This window comes from Mytilus galloprovincialis, chromosome 6 (assembly GCF_965363235.1).
Source record: "Mytilus galloprovincialis chromosome 6, xbMytGall1.hap1.1, whole genome shotgun sequence".
Taxonomy (NCBI): Eukaryota; Metazoa; Mollusca; class Bivalvia; order Mytilida; family Mytilidae; genus Mytilus; species Mytilus galloprovincialis.
This window is the reverse complement of record NC_134843.1, coordinates 77,066,387-77,092,258: the sequence shown is the minus strand read 5'-3', so window position 1 is coordinate 77,092,258 and position 25,872 is coordinate 77,066,387. Positions and strand designations below refer to the sequence as shown.

The following is a 25,872-nucleotide window of genomic DNA, read 5'->3' as shown; positions in this document are numbered from 1 at the left end:
CCTTTTTACAGTAATGCTATTAGTATTATTTTTATTTTTTGCAAAACTTTATTTTGATGTATAAATATTTAAAAGATAAATTCACGAGGTTAAAAGGTATGCATTCTGCGTCTTTTCTCGGACAGCATAGTAGTGAGAGGGTTAGCTAGCTATGGAACCAGGTTAAATCCACCATTTTCTAAATATTGTCTTTATCAAGTGAGGAATATGACAGTTGTCATCCATTCTTTTGAGCATTTGATTTTGCCATTTGATTAGGGACTTTCCTTTTTGAATTTTCCTCGGAGATCAGCATGTTTGTGATTTTACTATTTGCTGTAGCTTGTAAATGTTGTTTAGTTACACTTTATAGCGGTTAGTATGATTGTTTAAGACATTGAGTATCTAATTAAGGTTGATAGAAATTATCTTTAAAAGTAAATATTTCTAAAATATCACTACACATTAAGACAGATAATTTGGATGTGCTGACTTCCCTTATTAATGATATTTTGTCGAAAGGTATGTCCAGATCGCACAGATGACACACGAATTAGATTTTTCGAAGAAATTACTTATGCTACTTAATGCTACTTCTGGTACGCGTATTTCTGTTTTTTTTTTAATTCAAAATAGGATTCAATATTTTGAAGCAAAGGATGTAAACGAACCGGCAAAATTGATTAGCTGTATGATAAAAAAGAACAAAAACATAACAGCAAAATGAAAAGGATGTAAAAATCAAATGTTTTTATATTTTTGCAAATTGAAATAGACGTAAATTACTCCCTATCAGTTTTTTTGTTGGTTAAAAACTTAGTGTCTAGCCGATAAAAAGCGTTAAGTTTTCCGATTTGTGATATTTAAAAGTATTTGGGAGAATCCCAACGCCCTTTAATTACCACTGATATGAAAACCATTCGGTACCGTCTTCCATTTCCGATCGGACTTGCGGTGCTGTAACCGTATTACGGATCAAAGGATAGATGTTTATTTTTCAATATACAACTGAAATTATCGTGATTACACAGGAACTTTAAATAGGATGCTGTCAATAAGAATAATAACATCATATAAAAATTCAAAACCAATTGTTCATAGAACAATTGAAGGTTTATTGGATACTGATTCCAAAAATATATGGTCCTATATACTTTTACATCGAACAAGTACAAAACAAAGCTTTTTCCGGAATACTTAAAGTCATTTCCGTTTGGACTTTCAAGGTCATGTAAATTGCAACCTAATGAAAAAGTCCCATGGCTTTATCATGCTGAATATGAAGTTAAAGCAAAGGTCAAAATCTAGAACATAAAATGTTACTTTGACCTTGAGCTCAATTTGAATGTCATACACCAAGCACCTTTAATCAAATTACCCTAGATCTTTATCATATTTGGTAAATGAGTTATACCACCATACATGTAATTTTAAATATTAAAAGAGAGAATAGGTCTCTATCACTTATGGTTTACCAGTTAGAAATGCATATTACTTATATCACATGCATAAGGGGGAATAACTCTCATATGGAGTGTTCATATCGCTTGTTCAAAATAGGACACATCATGCTAAGGATATAACGAGCAATGTTATAAAATAAATTTGTCGCTTTTTTCTGTGGTTACGGAGGAGATGTAGTCACAAGGAACACAGTGTTCGGGGAGATAAGACTTACAAAAAAAATTGTTCGTCTAGCAGGGTGAAATTTAAAAGCGCATAAACTATACAATACCATAAGAAAAATATCAAAGCGACACACTGCGAAACAAATATTTTTCGCAAGAAAAAAATTAGGTGGAATAAAAAAACAAAACAAGTGGAAAGACCTAATGAAACGGCAATTTTAAGTGAACGTTTAAATTTTTATCATACCTTTAATTCAAATTGTAAAGTACAAAAGAAAACACTTTTTAAAATGATGCAAAAGGTATTTCATGTCGTTTTGGGTCGTCAACTTTATTGTATTTCCTACGTAAAATAGAAAATATAAGGTATCAGGAAGTAGACAAATTTGTGTTGGTAAAACTCAAATACGCAGTTTTATACGACAAACATTGAAAAATAAAGGTAAGTCATCTAAATCAAAATGTATAAAAACGAGATTTGAAATACACAATTCATATTTTTTAGATTATTTTTTCTTGTTACAAGAAATATCTTTTTATGTATAGTTTGTCTTAGTTGAATGTGTGATTATTTCCTCAGGAAAACATGCCATTAGAAAGCTGTACCTTTTAGATTCCCTCTATGTATTTGGTTCATGACGTTTTCGGTTTTAATTCAACAATGGCTTTCAATTATTTTGGTTTGAGCGTTTCAGAAGAATTTTTACACAGAAAAGAAGTTCGGACGCACGCAATTGATAAACTTTTATCAAGTTTACTTGTACGAGGTCAATACCGCTACGCTAGAGTGTTAACCCTGTGGGTATTATTATCTGATTTCGATACTGGGATGATTTATAACAAACTTAACCTATCATTAAAGCATTGGAAACTTAAGGATCCTCATGCTAAATTATCCTAAAATGAATTTGGACATTTTGAAGACCCCAATTTAATCACTATGTTCTTTGTCTTTGTGTGTGTTTTTACATCCTTGGCTTTCAAATGATTGGATTTAAGCTTTCACAATGATGGTTTATCCAGAAAAGCGTGCGTGAATAAAGTTCCTTTTTCGTTTCAAATACAGTACGTCCTTGATTGTTCTTGAACATGACTTGTACTAATGATTTCATTACAATATTTATACTATCAACCTATCATACCATATCGAGTAAATGTCATCACTCTATTTCATCAGGTTAAAACTGAATACATAACAAAAGCTTTGCGATTCGGCCTAATACTAATAAAAGTGCCCAGTCGTTCCCTTTATATTTGTTTGTACTTATCTTCATCTAGGGGCCAAACGTTGGTGGATAATGTGCTCAGGGGTTGTGTTTAACATTTTGAGTGATTCCTGTAATCTCTTCTTATTGTTGAATTCAAACTAATACGAAATCAACTTGTGCTTGTTGGTGGTTTATGTGCTCTGTGGTAATGTTTATCTTTTGAATGATTTCTGTTATCTCTTCTTGTTATTGTATTCATACTAATATAAAATCAACTTGTACTTGTCATGGTAGAAAACATTGATTGTCAGTTGATGTTACTAAACGTTATTCTGTTTTATAAGACCGGGACTCAAAATGAATTTGATGCCAATTTCAGTAGAATCTCAAAAAAGAAAGTTTTTGTAGTGGTCTACATTTTAAAATTCATAAGATTATCGTATAACAACTGAAAAACAAGGTTAATTTTTACTTTACCCAAACACAGAATTTCAAGAAACTTTGTCGAAGTACAAAATTTATCCTCGAAACACCAAATCCTATATTTTGATTGGTTGAATTCTGGGTTCGAGTACGATATTCGTGCTCTAAATTCTTATGACAAGCAGAGCCTTACATATTTTTAAATCAATGATGTACGGGAGTCAATTGTTGACATTCGTCTCATTAGGTACGCTAAACCATCGGTTTTTAAGAACAAACTGTCACATGGTAACGCACAAAGGTAAACATTTATTAAAAATATCATGTTTCACAATGTTTTCCATTAAGTTAAAGCTTGGTTTCAGAATGTTGTCGTTTGTGTAGAAAAAAATCAAGAATAAACAGTAAATGCATAGCATCTTGAAAGATAATAGTTTAGGCTGAATAGCTTGACTCAGTGATATGTATAAAAGGCATTTTTTTTTTAATTTGTTTTTTTAGATTAATCATATTTTATTGATAGATTTGACATTTGTTAGTGGAAACATCAAATACCGGTACCTTATCCTTAAAGGCATTTTCTAATTACCTTAATCATTTCGTTTTTAATTTTATAACTAGTTATTATTACAGCTGTGTGTTTGTTCCTGGAGACATTTCTGGACCAAAAAGTGTTGAAAAAGCATGACAATATAGAATGTGTGTTTCCCTCGAAGCAATAACTGTAAAAGCATTTATACATCTTTTATCCGATCATTATGAGACCTGGTATAATTAAACACGCTTTTTTAAATTTAAACGTACGAAATATATGTTGTTTAACATATCATATATGAAATTTTACACGCTAAAATAGTGGCTGTTATTCGCTGTTTTGTATTACATACATATTGTTTGCAATTTCAGAATGGGAGACGACAGTTTTCCTTTGACTGTGTAAGTATGAACGTTGTCATGTTAAATATTCAAATATACAAATCTTTCTGTCTGAAATGTAATGGAACATTACTGCTTCGAAATGAAAATATAGTAATCTAAAATATTAAAGATTTTCCCAATATAAAAAAAAAATGTATACCGACCCTAAAAAGCAGATGCAGATTAAATTGTCATTTTTATGAATTTACTGTTTGCAAAGGTATATATTATTGGCAATACTAAGGATTTTCTTATGCCAGGCATGGATTACCTTAGTCGTATTTGACACATAAATCATAGGAAGGCTATAATGACATTGAATTGTACACATATGGTTTCCTTATGTATAAGTATATAAGTATCCCAAAAGTGAATGAATATTAGTGTATTACTCCCGGATATATACATTATTCTTATCACAGAGGGTGTTATGTATTTCTGTCTCCACCATGTGGTAATTTTTATATATCAAAGAATAATTCTCTATCAGAAAGCAAGGTCGAGCTTATTGTTATCGAAGAAAAACATGTAAGTTCGAACCCTTCATATCACATACGCCTTAGACAGGTATAAACAGTAAGTAAGCTTAAGATTAGAACTGTTGATAAATTAATTGTTGCTGACTTTAAAGGTTAGAATTTTTTTTAACTTCAGTTGAATTTGAATTCTTGAAACATAACAAAGAAATACAAAACCGAAGAAATAAATTGATAAATATCCATATTATATAGTACATTGAACGAACACATGTGCAATCTGTGCAACATGTGTTACCTGGATATAATTGAGACCTAAATAGACTGTAGGCACTTTATGCACAAATTATATATCAAAATATGATTCCCCTGGAAAAATAAAAAGTATGAAATGAAATTCATCAATTGCGTTGGAATGAAAACCAAAGTAGGGCATATAATGAACGACCAAATATCGTCCAAGGAAAATCCCATAAGGGAGCTTTAATTTTTATCATTGTATCAATCCTGATATATATATATGCTGAGCTTTAATTTTTATCATTGTATCAATCCTGATATATATATATGCTGATTTTATTTATATACTTTATCAGTCGGAAACGTCACTCTCAATGCATCGCTTTTACAATGGCAGTACCATGTCATTGATTATTAGGTAGATTTCCACCGTTTGTACTATTCCCGACCGAGTTGTAATTGATAATATCAGGTAACATGGATAAAGAATGTTATTGAACATATTGCTTATCTTTAAAAGAGTTTGATTCTGAGTTAAGCATTTTATCTGACTAATAGTGTGTTAAAAATTTAAATGCAAATTAACACACTGAGATTTATATGTTAGTCAAAGAAGTTGTTCATGCAATTTGTATTAAATAATCAATAAAAATGAAATGTGTAATTGTAAGATAAAAACATCCATTTAGTGTAACTTTTTTTTCCAGGGTAATTCCTATAGTGCTCGTCATAAAAATAGGTTTCTGGGTAGCTGTTTGTTATAGATGTTCAAAGAGATCTGAGCGAACCACAATAATTCAACGAACAGTGGTAAGTTAGTGTCACGATGAATCATCTGAAATAACATTTGTTTTAGTTTAAAACGAAATGTGCCCTTCAGAAAAGAAACTCATGTTTCATGCACAATAAAAACCCTCATTGTGAATATTTACTTTTGCAAAATTGTCCTGAAACATTTGAATGTGTTGATAAATGTGTAATATGTTTTTCATCAAATAGCTTATCAAATTTTTAAAGCTATCTTAGGTTATATAAGTTGTCTTTAGATGGATTTGACTTTAAGTTTTAACCGAAGTCCTAAATTCTCGCACCTTGCACGTTTCTGGTGCGCTCGGCTGATACCTTAATTAATTAGGATCATCTGTTTTCCTCCCGAAGGTCGATGGTTCTGTCTGGCACTCCGACTTCCTCCTTCAATAAAATAGTGATACCAGGATTGCAACTTTGTATTCGCGCCAAACGAGCGTTCCGTCTACAAAAGACTCGTCATTGACTCTCAGAAGTGGCGTTTAACACAAAACAATTAATTCATTAACTTTTATTATAATACGAAACTAATTAGAAATTCAAACGATTCAGTAAAATGAGATACAATATTAAGTATAAACAGCTTAAACTATATATATATGGAAATACAGATCTATTAACATATGTAAAACAAATATATAGTAATGCATTTTCGATTTCTTTTCAATCTATCTAGTTCTTATGCATGTATTTTTATATATATCTTTTCTGTTCAAAACACTAGGTATCATATGTACTCATCTAAACTCATTTTACAATACAAATGATTTAAAGTAAACACTAAAATTGTTGATAAATCTCAATATTGCTTATATAAAATTGAGAATGGAAATAGGGAATGTGTCAAAAAGACAACAAGAGGACCATAGACCAGACAACACCAATAGATCTTTAATGCATGCGAGAAACTTTCGCACCCGGATGCGTCCTTCAACTGGCCCCTAAAAAACTATGTATACCAGTTCAGTGATAATGGACGTCATACTATACTCCGAATTATACACACGAAACTAAAATAAAAATTATACAAGACTAACAAAGGCCAGAGGCTCTTGATCTGACTTACGGTGGGGTTAACATGTTTTTTTTAGGTCCCAATTCTCCCCCTATAACTCTAGCCAATGTAAAAATTCAATGCATAACAATACGCACAGTAAAATTCAGTTCAAGAGAAGTCCGAGTCCGATGTCAGAAGATGTAACAAAAGAAAATAAACAAAATTACAATAATACATAAATAACAACAGACTACTAGCAGTTACTGACATGCCAGCTCAAGACCTCAATTAAACTGATTGAAAGGTTTTATCTTCATCATATGAATATCAGGCACAATCCCGCCCGTTAGGGGTTTAGTATCATACCATCATAACGCATATGAGAAGAACCTAACCCGTGTTATGCCAGCAACTGGTTTTTAAATATACATGTTTAATTCCGATGCAAAGACCCTATAAGTGAATCAATATTAAAGCCAACATATGCAATCTTTAATAATCTGACAACAGTATCGTAACTATATCCCTTCTTAATAAGTCTGTTTAAAGGTTTTTTAGCTTCTGAGGAGAATACTGACATGTTTGTGCTTTGTAATGAATATTACCATACAAGATTAGATGTGAAATACCTGAACGTATAAGATGTATGCATGTTGAGTTATTTTTTTGAATGATGTCCTTGTACCGATGATACAATTTAGTAAAAAGTTATTAAAGGTACCAGGATTATAATTGAATACGCCAGACGCGTGTTTCGTCTACATAAGACTCATCAGTGAAGCTCAGATATAAATAGTTATAAAAGTTGAAGAGCATTGAGGACCCAAAATTCCAAAAAAGTTGTGCAAAATACGGCTAAGGTAATCTATTCATGGGATAAGAAAATCCTTAGTTTTTCGAAAAATTCAAAGTTTTGTAAACAGGAAATTTATAAAAAGGATCACATAATTGATATTCATGTTAACACTTAAGTGCTGACTACTGGGTTGGTGATACCTTCGAAGACAAAACGTCCACCCACAGTGGCTACGACCCAGTGGTGTAAAAAGTTATCAAAGGTACCAGGATAATAATTTAATACGCCAGACGCGCGTTTCGTCTACGTAAGACTCATCAGTGACGCTCAGATCAAAATAGTTATAAAGCCAAACAAGTACAAAGTTGTGTAAATGTGGTAAATGTTTTGACTAGTTTGTTATTTCGAAAACCCTGGTGTAATAATTTTTCAGTAATACATAAATTTTTCTCGCTAAAATCTAAAACCTTGTTACATACACGAGCGAATCGTACAAGTTAAGATATAAAAACACCGTAAGATGTTGACAAGGGAACGTCACCACCTAAAAATGGATAATTAACGATAGAAAATGAAAAACCATCTCTTTTATCATAAATTTTTGTATCATGCTTTCCGTTATTGATATAGGAAAGGCCAGTGGTCATTGTTAGTATTAGCTTTGTTTAAAGTAAGTTCAACAGGATTAATTTTTTTAGTATACATACTGAAGTCGTATTGAGAGCCAATATATCATCCAAATATCTAAAAGTATTATTATATTTTTGTATCAGATGTTGTTTCGATGGGTCAAAAGCGAACAAAAATGTTATCAAGTAAAAATGCAAGGGCATATATAGTATCAAAGCCAATTCACACAGTTCTTTTGTTTATTGCTATTAAAAAATGACATAAAAGAGTTTGAACATATGTATTCGCTTTCTGACTATATGTCTGTCAGTTTACAATAACAATAAGACCATACTTAATCCGTATTCATTTCAAAAGCGGCGAAAAGGTCAACACCTAATTAAGACCTCTTTTCATACATATCTAATTTTATTAGATTCAAGCGCCTGTTGAAAATGGTATTACTGGTATAGAAAACCCTGGATATTTGCAGCAGCCTCCAGCTTATACCGATGCAACCGGATTAAACCCAAGACAAGCATCGGTACCACCATCATACGAGCAAATGACAAAAGGACAGTGCTTTGCAGAAGATTGTAATCAGGGTGCATCGCGTTATTAGTGTATTTAAGTTTGATGGATACGAATGCAATTGCTTGTGAATACTTACCATTCACCTTTATTTAAATGATATTACTTTTAGCTAATATATTGGTATAATGGACAAATAATAATTGTAGTTTATATTCAATAGTAATGAAACAAAGTAGAAAGAATCTACACGTAATATTTTAATATATAAATATACAGGAATAAGATGCATTTATATTTACCACTATCTTTGTTTAAAGCATTAATTATCTTGTATTCATTTTGAGGTTTTCAATGCACGTATGTTGCATACAAAATTGGCAGAAAGATAATGATTAATGATACAGAATAACTTACTTGTACTAATTTGAAACGTATCAAATCAGACATATTTTTATTATTGTAGGTTTATACATGTTGAAAGAGGAACGAAAGATACCAGAGGGGCAGTCAAACTCATAAATCGAAAATAAACTGACAACGCCATGGCTAAAACTGAAAAGGACAAACAGACAAACAATAACACACATGACACAACATAGAAAACTAAAGAATAAGCAACACGAACCCCACCAAAAACTAGGGGTGATCTCAGGTGCTCCAGAAGGGTAAGCAGATCCTGCTCAACATGTGGCACCCGTTATGTTGCGTAAGTTATAACAAATCCGGTAAATATTCTAATTCGGTAGGTTACATTCATGAAAGGCAAGGGGATTGTAGTTACGACGTAAGGAACATATCCGATATCATTTGTGAAACGGTTATTCCATAACGGTCAACCAACTCGTGATGGCGTCCGTAAAATTTACGAAGAGATGATTTCAACTTCACCATTTGTAACTTGTGATTTAATAGCTTCCTTGTGAGCAACAACCCTCTATCAAGAAAATCATAATAGGAAATGCAAGCACGGGAATATCGTATCAATTGGGAGATATATACACTGTAATATATTGACTTTCTAATATCATTTAAACTCTTCTAAAATTTGTTCAAGTTTAAGCTTTAAAGCCTGTAAAACTAATTTATGTCAACTTGTAAAAATTTTTATAAAATTACAACAAATATTTTTTACATTGTAAACATATCAAATCGATATTCACGATTGTACTTCCCTTTCACTGTTTTATCTAAAATGCTTGTACTTAAGCCATGGCTTTGTTAAACAAAACGTGATAATTTATTTCGATAATCACAGAACCAAATAAAAGTAATTAATATTGACATAATGCTTTTCTTTGTATGGTTCAGACTTCTAGAAACAAATAATTACTCCTGTTCATTTTACAATATCTGATGTTATTTGACATATAATATGATGTTAACGCTGATAACGATTTTTTTTCATTATTATTTAAAATGCTTTTTTGTTCTTAATGTATCCACCAAATAGAACAAATACTTATCATACGAATAAAGCATTTGTTGGGTTAAAAAATTTCAATCGCTCAATGCCTATGAACAAGTTGTGATTTAATTTCAATTATCAGAGACCTTTCCTCAGGAACCTCCAATTTCTCATTTTTTTTTACAATTTCCACAAACTCAATACTGGACGCAAAACATCCTCACAAGAGTTGATGGTTAAAGGAGAGAGTATCAATGGTTGACAATTTAGTTTCATCAATGATTTTCAACACTTACATATTATATGTATTAGAATAAAATTGATGCGTGTATGAGGCTTACACTTTCGAAGCTACCGGTCTCGATCTGTTTGGATTTCATGAACTTTTCAATTTGTTTAGTCTAAATGATTAGATCAATGATAGACACATATTTACTTTAATTTAGGAGCTATCTTCATTTAGTTATTCAAGTTGCTTACGGTGACCTATAGTTGTCAATTCCTGTGTTATTTTGGTCTCTTGTGGAAAGTTGTTTCATTGGCAATCATACCACATCGCCTTTTTATACACTAATATACAAATATTTTGTTTTCATAATATTGACCATGAACTATATATATCTTGTTATCTAATGCCAAGAGAAAGTATGCTTGAATTCAATAAGGCTGTTGATTAGCAATACTTTCTTTTTCTATAAATTTTGAAAGGATGTATTTATGATGTTAAAAGATATGTAAAGTGCATTTTGTAAAAAAATGACTATTCTAATGTTTAAAAACTAATTAACATAACAGCATTGATAAGTATTAATTGATAAGTTCTTAGAATCAAATTAAGAAAATAACCAGTGTATTCGCTATAGAAGCTTCACTTTAATAAGCCTTGTCTGTATTGTCAGATGGGCACAAGTGCAGATAAGAAATTAACACAATTTGTACCACTAAGTACATTTTTTAAGCGTAATTGTAATTTTATTTATTCTGTAACTTGTAACTTCAGCTTATTTAACACATTTTATAGCGGTGTGTATGATTTTTTTGACAATGAATATTGAATAAAATTTTATAGATCTTACCCATTCAAGAGACATTTTAAAAATCTCTCTATATTTTACATTCTCCATCATCATGATCTTCAAACTTATAAGTCAATGGATCACTAACAACTCCATGCAACAACAAAATCAAACTACGAAAACGACATAAAGACATTTACTCTGGATTTCTTTATTTTCGTGGGTACCATTATCGTGGAATAAGGAAAACTCACATCTTTGTGGATATTTGATTCCGTGTTTTTTTCTGCTTACAAGCCTAAAGTTATTTTGTTATTCGTTGAACATCTTATTTCTTGGTTCACCTGTAAGCCACGAAATACACAATAAAAGATTATCCAACGACAAATAATGAATCCACAATAACAGTATAGCAACAAAAAACGAGTAACATGAGCGCCACCAAATAATCGGTAGTGATCTCATTCAGGGATGTTATAATCGAGGAAAAAGCACGGGATTCTGCTTATAAACATTTCGAGAAAAACCGTCGTCATCCGTGAAACAGATACAAGTATTTCCATAACGGTCAACCGACTTGTGATAGGGTTATTATTTGTTTTGGAGAGGTAACTTCAAATTAATTACATGGAACTGATATACAAGATATTTTTGTCTAACTCGCTTTTCTTGATAAAACTTCATCCGATAGGCTCAAGCACATCATTTGAAAGACAGGAATGTAGAATAACCCATCAGTTGGAAAGCTATATGACAAAAAAAGAAAAAGACTTCAAAATTACAGCCAAATGTAAAGGGGAGAAAAAACCTTTCGTTTTAATTCTTTTCACCGTGAAAAGAGACATGGATTGTTTGTATTTCATGCAATTTTAGGAAATATTTAGTAGTTTACGTCTGATTCACACCGCCCTCAAAGTAGATAGTATGCAAATAATTCTTAATCATTGATGCCATTGCTATTAAAATTGATTTTGATAGTTAAGAAAGAAGAGTTTCGTGGAGCACCTTGGTTAGACTTAGTAATATATCGTGGGTTGTAGGGTAACCTATGTAAATTCAGGATCTAACGAAGTGACGTTAGTTACAATTCTCCATCTTTGTTCAATTCCAATTGAACATAGAACAGACCCTATGAATAATGAAGATTTCCTTAGTGGTAAATTCCTAAATTGATTTTTATCTCACAGTTGATGTACCGAGATTTACACCAAAACGATATTGTTTTGTGCCTTATCTACTGGAGGAAAACCATATTAATAAAGGAAAGATGCTAGATTGACGTAGCATTGGTTTACCTATTCATTTATTTAAACTCGTTTGTATCCAAGCCATAACCTATTCGCAAAGAGTATAAACGTTTTATAGCCCATTTTGGCATAATCCTCAACTAAATCCATTAGGGTTTTGCAGTCGTTTTTTTCAGTTGGTGGATTTATACTCAAAATTTGTGAATAACACATTTCGCAGAGAACATGGAGAAATGTATTTTTCAAAGTTTTGGTCTTAGTATCTTGGCCAGCCGGATTACATATGAATGGAACACTAGATGATAACGTCTATGTTATTTTGTCTTTGATGAAGAGTTGTCTCAATACCAATAATGTTACGAATTTTTATTTTAATTGCACAGATGGTGTCGGGAAGTTCTAAGAAGAAGTCGTTGATATTTATAATCTGTAACACTGTAGATTATCAAAAACTTTATTTGCAATTGGTTTGGTATAGATATGCAAAACGATAGGTTCTGATCGATTTTTTTGAGGTATTTTCAATAAATCTGATTCAAATTGAAGGATATGTACCTTTATCTGCTTCAATTTCCCAATGCGAGCAGGTCATAATGATGTATGGGTTTGAATTGGTTTAAATTAGGATTCCAAACATTGTTTACAGAGAATGATGTTTTGAAAAGCGAATCGAATAAAGCTTTGTGCGAATGTAATGAACACCTAACGGCTTCTGTATACCGCATCATTTTTTTCCCGATTTGATGACAAATTTGGCAAGTGAAATTTTCACGGCGTATTTTTTTCGCTTATTTGAAAAATACCCGCAAAAGAATACCCCTAGTGTAGGTTAATGTAAAAAAAACATGAACTTGAGTGACTGAAGAGAATCAACAACAATTAAATACGATTACCATCAATTAAAAAACACTTGACTAAAAGAACATTGTAAGAAATTAAATTATGTACAATGCAGCAAATGGTATGACATAAACACTGTGACAGCAAGTTTATGCAAACATCCGTAAAAAAGTGATTAATTTCTATTTATGATACATTATATGCAAAATGCTTCAATTTTAACAAAATCATTAAAATGTCGTATATCTACAGCAAAAAAGGCGAAAAATACAAAAGGGACGTTAAAGCTCAAAGTCAAAAATAAACTGACAAAGCCATGACTAAACTCAAAAAGACAAACAGACAAACAACGTAACAAACTAAAGACTGAGCAACAAAAACTGGTGGTGCACCGGAAGGGTAATCAGTAGCATCCCCTAGTGTGTACATGAATTAGTTTAACACCTCTGAACATTCTGTTGATTGTAATTTAGTCAAACGTTATGGTTAGCCAATTCAATTGTTACGAAAACATAATTCTAAATCAAATATGCACATTCTTGTGCTCTATTGAGTATGACAAAAGACTGATATTGTAGCTTCGAATTATTTGTAATTCTATTTTTTTTGATATTCCATTCGTATGTAAAAGTAAAGATGATTAATCACCCATTTCATTTAAAAGATTTTAGTTTCGGTCATATTAAGAAATACCGACATAACAAGATAATACAATTAATAATCAAATTACTAACACAATTCGATATTAATAAAATTACAAACCTGATTTTAAACAATTTAAAACAAAATGAAATTACCTGCGACGTCTCTTTTGTAGCGTTATTATCGTGTGACAATGCAGGTTTATTTGTGCTGTCTTATGTGCTGTCCTAGCTAGGGTTGTTTTTACGTTTTCGTTTTTATTCTGCGGTTAGTCCCCACTTCAGTGTTGATATGAACATCAATTATATAGTCAATTTACTGTTTGTAAAGGTACGAATTATTCTAAACACTACGGATTTTCTTCCTCAGGTATAGATAAAATTAGCCATGTTTGGCACAACGTTTTGGAATTTTAGTTTATCGGTTCTTTTTGTACTTTTTTTTTTATTAGACAAAGACCGCGTTCGGTGTATTAGATATGTAGTACTGGTACCTTTGATAAAAATTAGCATGTCGAAATGTCCTATTGTAATGTTTATTTGTGTTTTTCTCTGTCCGTAATGTTCTTGCATTTATTTGTACTGCAGTCCTGTCATGTAATGTTATCATTTTAGTATTATATTGAACAATGCCATTAAAGCAGGAAGTTTGGTAAGCCGCAAAACCAGGTTCAACACACAATATTTTATTAAAATGTCCTGTACCAAGTCAAGGAAATGGCAATTGTTATCTTATAGTTCGTTTCTGTGTGTGTTGCATTGTTTTTTTATGCACTTCAGTGTTTCTGTTGTTTCGTTGTTCCCCTCTTATAGTTGATATGTTTACCTTAGTTTTACTTTGTAACCCGGATGTTTTTTCTCTCTGTCGATTTATGACTTTTGAGCAGAGGTATACTACCGTGCCTTTATTTAAGTTATTTCCCATCTCAAGTGAGAAGACTTTACATATAAATCATGTGTATACTCGATAACTAACAGTTTAACAGCGAACAATCTGGAAAAGTGCAGGGAAAGTTAGGCGGGGTCAAATTTTCCCGTTGTTTATGCTGCAGCGAACAAAGCAAAAAATTATCGTTAATTAAACCTTCCTTTCGATTCCTTGACAAATACCAAACAGAGAAGGTAACACATTAATTGATGTGTTGTTTTACAATTTAGATCCCCTTAGCAAAATTTTATTTTTGAGCAATTTTAATGATCACAATGTAGTGCCTCAAAATAAAAAAAGATAATATTTATTTGATCTAAGGTATAATTTGCAAAATAGATGCATCACGATAACATTGATCGTACTCATTTGTCTGCACCAGATACACAATTCGACTTTTTAATAAATGTCTCTTCAGTGATGTTCGACGCCACACAATTTGATATCTGAAAGGTTGTTAAGAAATCTGTAAAACTTAAAAACAAACATGACAGAAAGGTATCTTTGAATTCGGACAAGGAATCAGAACTACGAAAAAAGTAAAATCACAAAAATACTGAACTCAGAGGAAAATCAATCCGGAAAGTCTACAATCACATGGCAAAATCAAATAACAAAACGCATCAAAAACGAATGGACAAGAACTGCCATATTCCTGACTTGGTACAGGCATTTTCAAATGTAGACAATGGTGGATTAAACCTGGTTTTATAGCGCTAACCCTCTCACTTTGATGACAGTCTCATCAAATTCCCTTATATTTACATTGATGCGTTAACTAAACAGACACAATAAATAAAACAGTCAAAATGTGGGTACATCAGTCATCATCGTATAACAATTTTAAAAGGAACAATTTAACAGAACAAAAAAACATCCATCTACAAACACATTCATTGATTTCTAACGCGTATCGGTATTTCCGGTGCTGATTTCGCATTATCGTAAAACATAAATATCCGAAAGTGTAGCTTGTTTAGAAACACACTTCTTGAGTATCAAATCGAAAGCCTGGTATCTTTGATTAACTTTTTTTTATATAATATTCGACATCTTTGATAAAATATATGTTATTTTGAAAATAACTCTTGGCCAATGTAGTGGGTATGAAGCGCTATTTTGTATTTACAGAGGTCAAAGATTAAACCAATACAATTCAAAGACAATGATGTATGAGAAAAACCATGAGAAGACCTAGTGAACAAAAGGGAGAGAAAAATAACAAAATTTATCTAAAGTCAACTTTTATAAATGAGTTTGAATGTCCAATAATATATTTCGCTTCTGTTTTACCTGATGCTGTTGAACCTTTGTAGCTTAAATATTTCTTAATGTACTTTGAGAAATTTCTTAAAAATTGTATTGACTACTGAGTTGTTGAAACCTCCTTGAACTAACAGTCAAAAACAATTATTCACCATAGTGCATTAAATAAAAATTACTCTTTATAGATTTTATGCGTCCGAAATGTCCGAGAATTTACCTCCATCAAACACGCTTTTCCAAAACGTTTGAAAGCCGAGGATATATGGGATCTACGAAAAACAATTGCCAACGAACTAATTATCAATTGTCTGCGTATATAAGAACCAATTAGGTCTTAAAAAAATTCTTTACAGTTAACAGATGAGGGTTGTTTTAAACACCTTAATTACATGTATTGGAGATACGACGTTTAATCCCGTTGCAAAATGTTTGCACCTGTCCTAAGTCAGGAATTTGATGTCCCGTAGTTGTTGTTTGTTTATGTAATTTACATTTGTTTCTCGTTTCTCGTTTATTTTATATAGATTGGACCGTTGGTTTTTCTCGTTTGAATGGTTTTACACTTGTAATTTTGGGGCTTTTTATAGCTTGTTGTTCGGTGTGAGACAATGCTCGGTGTTGAAGGCCGTACATTGACCTATAATTGTTTACTTTATAAATTGTTATTTGGATGGAGAATTGTCTCATTGGCACTTATACCACATTTTCTTATACCTATATACATATGTCATTAAAAGGTGTCGGTTAAGGTATCCAAATACATGACAAGTTCATGATATTTTCTATAAATATATGCTAACAATTTTTAACAATAGGATTTTCTGTTATAGAATGTTGACCGGTAGAATCATTTCAGTACAAAACGCCACTTGAACGAAAACTTTGCTCTTAATCATTCTCTAGTTCGATTTAAACATTATAGTTCTTGCGGGAAAATATTCTATTTATAGGTTATAAAGGTAAGTTTATATACATCCGGCTTTAGGTCGATTAGGATCGCCAAATTGCTTACGTAAAATTAATACATATAAGCTTTCAGGAAGTATTTCAGCTTTTATCGATGTGAAATTAAAAGAAGAAAACAACATTGATAAATAAAGGTAAGTCCTCTACGTGAAAAGATAAAAAAGATAAACACATATTATCAAAGGTACAAATACGAGATTGGAAATACAAATAGACATGTGTATGACTATGACTAAATATTTGGTGTAACATATAGTCCGTCATCATAATACATTTCCTGTAAGATTTCTAGTTATGTATATGGTACAATGCATATACGTTATTATGGTATACTATTGATAACTAAGCAAGGAACTTATTTTGAATTATTACGGATTCTACCTTGCAAACGTCTCCTTCTCACTACGTTTTGATTGATATCAGTCCATTTTGGGTGCTCTGTTCTACCCTTTAACATAAAATATCATCATCTGTCTCAAAGTCTAAGGTGTGAATCTTAGAAAAACGAGATGTATCAAGACAATATCTATTAAAAATGTTTTTTTTTATATTTGAACCTCATGTCATAGACACATGCCCGAGGACCTTTTAGAAGCGTTCATTGTTATAACTAATAATAAAATTAGATAAAGATATATACAAGTTATATATTAGTACATCTACTGCTATTTATTATTATTTTTGAGACGACCCTTTACATTTGACACACTTTTACCTGTCGATGTCGTAGTCAGTTGTAAAAGTATACAATCATTTAGAGGGTTTATTAACGGCCATAAAAGTATAACGCGTTCTTCCCTTTTACAATGTTAAAAACTCCATCTTATTCTTTCACCTGAATTTAGATTCTTTCTAAAAAAAAAATTCTTTCTCAATCATAGGACAAAAAGTTTAGAATTATTCAGATTTGTTTGATCCCTAATGTTAAAAGCATGTCGGTAAAGTGTGTAAATGTCTCCCATACGTTTAAATAATATCATAATAATAGACTGAAGTGTATTCCCCACGTTCATCTTATTATCTATTGGTATATTTCTACCTGTCTATAGGACATAAATTCAACTGAATTTATGATGTAAAATTCTTTTTTTACATGGAATGTAATTTGTGGATTTTTCCACATCATATGTATGACTAATACTTAGATAACTTAATACCGGATATGGTATACATTAAAATCTTGTATTGTGCAACTTTTTGTTTGTTATTTCAGAATGGGAGATACATCGTCATTATATGTGTAAGTATAAACATATTGAATTAAACGGTATACAACCTCAAGCATTCGCAGACAGTCAAACACAGACAAGGCACAGATGATAAATGTGCATACGAGTATTAAGCTACATGTAAATTATTTAAACAAAGATTTATATAATTGTAAAATATTTAAATATTTAGCCTCAACCTGGTGAAAGCAAAGACGTTAGGCAGTTATTTTACGTTAAGTCCAATTGAATCATTGTGTTAACTGTTTTCCGCCTTGAAACACTCAACAAACGAATCTATATCTAATACAAAACTAAAATAACAGTCATTGATATAGATAGATATATTTGGATAACTATCTTTTCTGAAGCCAAACGAGAACCTTATTATATACAAGCATAAAAAAGCTAATAACTGTATAATAGATCCATACATATGACACATGTGAAAGGTGAACAATCTTTTATACTTTAAACAATGACAAATCACCTATAGGTTGCATTTCTGTAAATATTGACAATGCAATTTCCCATAGGAACTCCTTTTACGGCTAAAACTGTACTCCTTTTACTGTGAAGTTGTGAAAAAAATCTTATCCTAGAATTGAAAGTTCATATGCACCACAATTGTTTTTCAAAGGTCAAAATATAGGGCTGTGCGGCATATTTTCAACGTGTATATGCCCTGAACTTCTCATAGTTTAATCTAACACTAATTTTCATAACTACCCCTTCCTCGAATGAAAGGTTACCACAGATGTCAATGTAAACAATATGCACATTTTATATTTACTGGTAACATTTCCCAAGTTATGTGTCTGTGAGATGGAACACAGAGTGCAAAACTGGGAACCAGTATGTAAACAAAATTAATTTTCTATGAATATTCAAGATCTCCCCAAAAGAGGTGTGTTTTGAGAAACAGCCGTATTCACAAAGTGCAACCTATAACTAGAAGCAAATGGCGCCAAAATATTAGGTATGAAAAAAATCACACCCAGCTATGAACAAGATGATAAGATTCTTCTAGATTACAAATAAAAAAAAAAACAAAACGTGTTGAAGCATCAAAAATCAAACAGGACATAAACAAAATACCTTCACATGTCTTTGCCCCTGGGAGTGGCAACCTTAGATAACGAACATTTTCATTTAAATAAACTGAAAATGTACTTTCAAAATGTATCATGATTAATGGCAGAATCTAAATATTGGTCGTCACACGAAGAACAGTAGTTTAATTCAATTTTTTTTGTCCCATAAACATTGAAAAAGTTAAAAGAGAAAACTAATATCAAATAAGTGTTTGTCGAAATGAACTTTGCAAAACATGATGTCTTAATGTATACTGTGGTATGACCTTAGGCTCAAAAATGGAGTGATCTCATTCACGTAACTACAAACGCTCTTTGATTTTGGATTTAAACATTTTGTTTCTGTTATATTACTGACGTCTTATAGCACTAAACTTTTTCCGAAATACATTTTGCATTTACAATTTCATCTATTCTTATTTTTCACACAATGCATACGAACCTAAACTGTAAAGTGGTAAAACAAGTACAAGTTTTGTATTGTAATATTTGTTTTCAGGATAGTTCCTATAGTGGTATTTTTAAAGATAATCATCTGGGTAGCTATTTGTTATAGACGTTCAGATAGATACAGAAATTCATGTAGTAATCGAGGCGTGATTATTGCCCATCCGACCACAATTATTCACAGAACTGTGGTAAGTGAATATTTAATCGATATCGATCAAGACTTAAGGAATAATGAATAAATAGGCGGAAGTTATGAACGTGGGATATTCAAACTGAAGGTCTAAGAAAAACTTACTCATTGATGAACAAATCGAAAAGCTAAGAAAATACAAACAAATTGTCAACAAAACAATAAAGCAAACTTCACACAAAACAGTGTTAATCACATGTGATCCAGAAAGGTTATGAAAGAGGACAGGATTAAAATTATGTCACAAAAACACACCCATTGACATTTTCAAAACATGGCGAGATATATAAAAATTGTATCATTAGTTTGTTTTAAAGCCAATAACCAAATGGATAAATAAAGGCAACAGTAGTATACCGAACATCATAAATCGATTGACAGAAAAAAATCCGGGTTACAAACTAAAACTAAGGGAAACATCAACTATAAGAGAAAAAAACAAAAAACAGAATCAATGAAGAGCAGCAAAAAACTATAAGATAACGACTGACATTTTCCAACCTTGATTTAAGTTTAAAGTGTATAAAACGTTTGCGTGTGTAAATCTATAATGATGGAAAATTACATGAAATAAGATGTTCAACAGGATTTACTTTTACATGATGAATATATAATTTTCAAAGTTTTCTATTTCTGTTGAAATGCATGTAAACAGAGAAATTTGGTATAAACATTTGTTAAAATAAAGTATATTTAATATAGTATTTCATTATCAATTTCTTCATGGTCTATGTACGATTTTATATTATGGATGTTTACATAATTCTGCAAAATAGGTGATAATTGACAATCCCTTTGCAATAAAAATAGACTTTTAAATACACACATTTGTCATGCAGCATCCTTGTTTTGGTAATGTGTCCTTCAAATAGACAACATCTATTTATGTATATTTCTATATTTTAATGCTTAACATATTTTGAGCATTTGTTTGTACGCTGGTCATGCATTTAAAAGATAATTCGTATTACAAGCTGTACAACGAGCACAAGTGTGTAGAAGGGCGTAGAACCTCTACAAGAGTTGTGAATACTAGTACTTAAACTGTCTTTACGACGAATATGTAGTTCCAGCAACAATGCTTTTGATAATGTTATTTTAATTTTTTTATATTAATATGGATCTTATCTATATACCAGCTTTGATTATTTGGAATATCTACTAATTTTCATTTCTTCGTACTACATTTGTATGAACATCAAGATTATTCTCCTTAAATCAGTACAGGGAAGTTTTAGCTAGCTCTAATTATATAGTTTAATTGTTGATGTTCACCCCAATTTGTATCTAGTGTTAAATTATTTATTTATATGACATAACTTTTTTGGTATTCCTAATTATTGGAAGAATTTTATACACATAAGTAGTATACCTAAAACGATTTTTTTTCATTTACCTGTAGATATTATAAAAACCGGTTTTTTTTTCAAAAGTGATTAATTTCGAAGGGTTATATATTTCGCGGTGGTGTTTTGCTATGGCTTTGTTTGGACTCTTTTGTTTGCTTTTTGGCCTTGCATGTTTGTCCCTAATATTTTATTAACTGTGCATTTGCATTCAAGTATCGCAGATCAAATTTATTCGTTCATAGTGTGTTAATTTACGTTTTTTGATTGATATTTTATCGTGTGGTTTTCTATGTTGTGATGTTATGCTATTGTTTCAGAAAAAGGGAGAAGGTTTGGTACCATTAAAACGTTTGATCCCGCTGCAAATTTTGCACCTGTCCCAAGTCAAAAATCTGATGTACTGTAGTTGTCGTTTGTTTATGTAATTTATAAGTGTTCCTCGTTTCTCGTTTTTTATATAGATTAGATAGTTGGGTTTCCCGTTTGAATGGTTTTACACTAGTAATTTTGCGCCCTTTATAGCTTTTTGTTCGGTGTAAGCCAAGGCTCCGTGTTGAAGACCGTAAATTGACCTATAATGGTTTACTTTTATAAAGTTGTTATTTGGATGAAGAGTTGTCTCATTGGCACTCACACCACATCTTCCTATATCTATTAAATTACTATTGTGTTTTTATACATAAATAGGAGTCGTAGGTACAAAATATCGGTAAGGAATTTAGTTTTTAATACAAACCCGGGATAAATCAGCATTCTGGATTAACAAATTTCACTGTTACATATATGGGAATTTTACTAAATTTGTTTAGAAACAATACACAATAAACATTAAAAACATAAAAGTTCTACTATTCAATTGTGAGTTATAAATATGTACTATTTTATTAGGTTCATGGACCAGCTGACAGTGGTGTTACTGGTATTGAAAATCCTGGATATATGCAACAGCCTCCACCTTACACCGAAATAACAGGTCCAAATACAACACAATCATCGGCGCCACCAGCATACGACCAAGTTGTCAAAGCTCCAGGATACACAGAACAATATAACCGGGGTACACCAGGTTATTAGTGTATTTGAGTGAATACAACTATTGTTTTTATTGCTTTTCACTGATCTTAATTCTATAGTATTATAGATTTAATCATAGCCAAGTAATTGTTATCATAATGTATTTTTCAAGATTGTTGTATTCCGCAAATCCATTTTCATATCACGGTACACAGTTGTTAGAATCTACACATAGAGATATTTATATTAAATTTGTGCATTGATTAGCATGTAAACTGATAATTGATTTTGTAGAAAACTAATATGTGTTTACCACTACATTCAATGTATCCATGTTAGATGCATTTTTTAAATTTATTTTACAACTTCAAATATTTTATTTTACTACTGCATTTTGTTATACAAGAATTTTGAAACAAAATTGCAAAGAAAAACTGTTTTACATTCTAAAATAAGTTTGATTACAGAATGATTAAACCATCAATTAAGCCATTAGGATTAACACTTTTTATACACCACATGAATCGCAAATTTCACGAGACTTAATCAACAATGTTGTCATATTTTTTAGAACAGCCTTATTCAAACAATAATTCTTACTTTATGGTATATTTAACATACATCATTCCAATCATTCGAACATGATACAACTGCCAATGATCATAACCCATATCCTAAATCTTGTGCATGTGTTATGGTATGCATTGATAGTGACCAAATCAATTCAATAGAAAAGTAGTAATTATTCAAGTATTAAAACTTTATGCGAACATATTTGATTTGATGCACACTATATTATGTTAAAATATTTATAAAATGTATGACCAATCGGCCAATTAAATAGCTGGAGGTAATAACATATGGTCCAAAATCGTATGCAAAGCCTACTATACTAGTTGGATTGTTTATTTGAAATAGTATACAATTTTATATTTGAGATTAAACCAAACAAAAACTCAGTTGGATTGTTTATTTGAAATAGTATACTATTTTATATAATTTATCTTACCGACTATCTTAACGTGTAAAATTAAGACTTCTGATCTATCAAAATGAGCAAGCCAGTCTTCAATACTGTTAGCATTAAGAAACATTCCATTGATCCTACAAGAACAATAGCCAACGATAACAACTTGTAAGGTTTATATGTGTTTAATGAATTTATTTCAATCTTAATCATCAAATTGAATTTCTTTGTCTGTTGAAACCTCGGTTGAAACATTAAAGGTTTTTTTTTTCTCAGTTCTGTTTTGTTTTTATAAAGGGACGTAACAACACTTCTAACCGTGTATGAAATAAGCCCCGCCTCCCTACTACCTAATATGGAATATAAAGGGACGTAACTCCACTACTAACCGTGTATGAAATAAGCCCCGCCTCCCTACTAACCTAATATCAAATATACAAGGACTTCACGCGGACGGTTTTAACCAATCACATTCCTAGAAATGTATAGGAGGTAAGATAATATACCATATCGTATATTGTATAACTGCAATATGTATCTGTCGAAAATTGTTTTCTTTTAGGATATTTTTTAACTCAGATATTCAACTTTTCCTTAACAATACATTATTTTTTTTTTTATATTTTTTAAAGGCAGTATACGAGAAACTTTTGTGATAAATGCAAAAATGTAATACATATATAATATGTACAAATATTTTACATTTTTGTTTACATTTTTGGTATTTCTAAACTCAATGTAGATATGTTTTTTCGTATTTTTTACAAATATTTCACAGACATCCTTTTCTATGAACAAATCTGCCCTTGCATTGTTTGTTCACTGTTCATAATCTAATGTTATATTTATACATTATAATTGCCAATTTATTTGATAAACAAATAAGGAATATGTGCCAGTTGGCAAGACTACTTATATCTCAGTGTAATTTCTGACTGTTGTTGATTGAAGATGTGTGTGTAGTTATTTTGTATGATTATTCAAAATATTAAATATTTTAATAATTTGTTTAATAATTTTTCTATATAAAGAAGCCAGTAGTTTTGTTATTTTACTTCTGATGTTTTGTGCTTTTGATTTTTCATTTGCGTTGGGACGTTCCGCTGAAAATTTCCCTGGGAGATCGGAGTTTTTGTAATTTTACTTTTGAATGTCTTTTTGTATTTTGAGACATATATTTAGTGTTCGCATGACATACTTATCGATCATATATCGATTTCCTTGACATACCTTTCAATGAATCAATTAATAGCAATTTGAGTGGACATCTATTCCATGCTTCTTGGGGCAAAATTTTTGGAGTATCTTTTCATCACAGGATCATCCAAAGCCAATGACAGAAAACATACGGATGGCTTTATGTTTTAAATGTAAACAGCTTTTACAATAATAATTATATATTTTACGAAGGCTAGAAATGATTCGCCAAGACGCATCAATAAGACAAAAAACGTAGGAAGACACGTACTATTTCGAAACAACTGGTACATATAAAATTACTTTGACTACAAGACTGTAAGATGATTGGTTGAAACTTTAAATATTATTTTAATAAAATGTTATGAATTTTACTAATCTCTTCATACGCTTATACATACAGATATTTAGTGTGTGCTTGACATTCTAATTGATTATATTTGATTAGTTCGCTTGACACACATTTCAATAGAGTAATGCGTGGCCATATTATATGACAATAAATCCATGCTACTTGGTGCAAATTTTCGGAGTATGTTTTCATAAAAGGATCATCCAAACATGCCAAAGCCTTTGACAGAAAAAAAGGATGTAATTATTTTACATGTAAAAATCCTACATTTATCAACATACAATTCGATATCAGCTTTGACTATAGCCGGTATATTTTCCGAAGTCTATGAAGGATTTCCTACGACACATCCTTATGACAACAAACTCGGGAAAACTGACTATTTTGAAAAAAAAAATGTATTTATGAATGCTTTGACTGCAGAACTATAAGACACCGAATAGAGGTAGACAAGCTGAATGTTTCAAAGTAACTGGTAAACATGACTAGCTTTAGTAAAAGTAGGTAAAAAGAGTAGATAACAAGGTTACTGTTTGATGGCGTATAGTTAAACATCTCGTTTATGGGAGTTTGATTTGTCTAGGTGAACAATATTTTATGATGCATTGTGTGATTTGTTAAGTTAAGTCTGCCTCATATATTGAGCATAAAAAATTTTGACAATGTGGGTCTATTGAGAACAACACTTTGACCTAGTTGATAAATATTCCGTATATACCGTATCAACTTGACGCACGATACATAATGGTCTTTAAGTATAGACTATAGTCACTGACGTTTTTTAATATCTTAAATTAATGTGATAGTGTTCTATTTATTTGTCTTTGTATAGGTTTTTTACATTACTGTTTATATAAAAAAAAAAAGAAGAAGATATGGTATGATTGCCAATGAGACAACTCTCCACAATAGACCAAAATGACACAGAAATTAACAACTATAGGTCACGGTACAGCCTTCAACAATGAGCAAAACCCATACCGCATAATCAGCTATAAAAGGCCCCGAGATGACAATGTAAAACAATTCAAACGAGAAAACTAACGGCCTTATCTATTTATTTTAAAAAAATGAACGAAAAACAAATATGTCACAGTAAACAAACGACAACTACTGAATTACAGGCT

General features: G+C 31.1%; 1 protein-coding gene and 1 long non-coding RNA gene across 2 annotated transcripts; both read left to right on the top strand.

The window, feature by feature from the left end:
* The first annotated feature begins 1,932 nt into the window (after positions 1 to 1,932).
* On the top strand, positions 1,933 to 9,024 carry LOC143080374 (uncharacterized). The gene is made up of 4 exons (XR_012979701.1): positions 1,933 to 2,049; positions 4,145 to 4,174; positions 5,580 to 5,682; positions 8,518 to 9,024. It is a non-coding gene; the product is annotated as an uncharacterized LOC143080374 (long non-coding RNA).
* Positions 9,025 to 16,927: 7,903 nt separating this feature from the next.
* On the top strand, positions 16,928 to 22,673 carry LOC143080373 (uncharacterized). The gene is made up of 4 exons (XM_076256198.1): positions 16,928 to 17,058; positions 18,138 to 18,164; positions 19,726 to 19,864; positions 22,104 to 22,673. Exons 2-4 carry the CDS (start codon positions 18,139 to 18,141, stop codon positions 22,287 to 22,289), a joined length of 351 nt encoding a protein of 116 aa, XP_076112313.1. The 5' UTR covers positions 16,928 to 17,058; position 18,138; the 3' UTR covers positions 22,290 to 22,673.
* Positions 22,674 to 25,872: the final 3,199 nt, after the last annotated feature.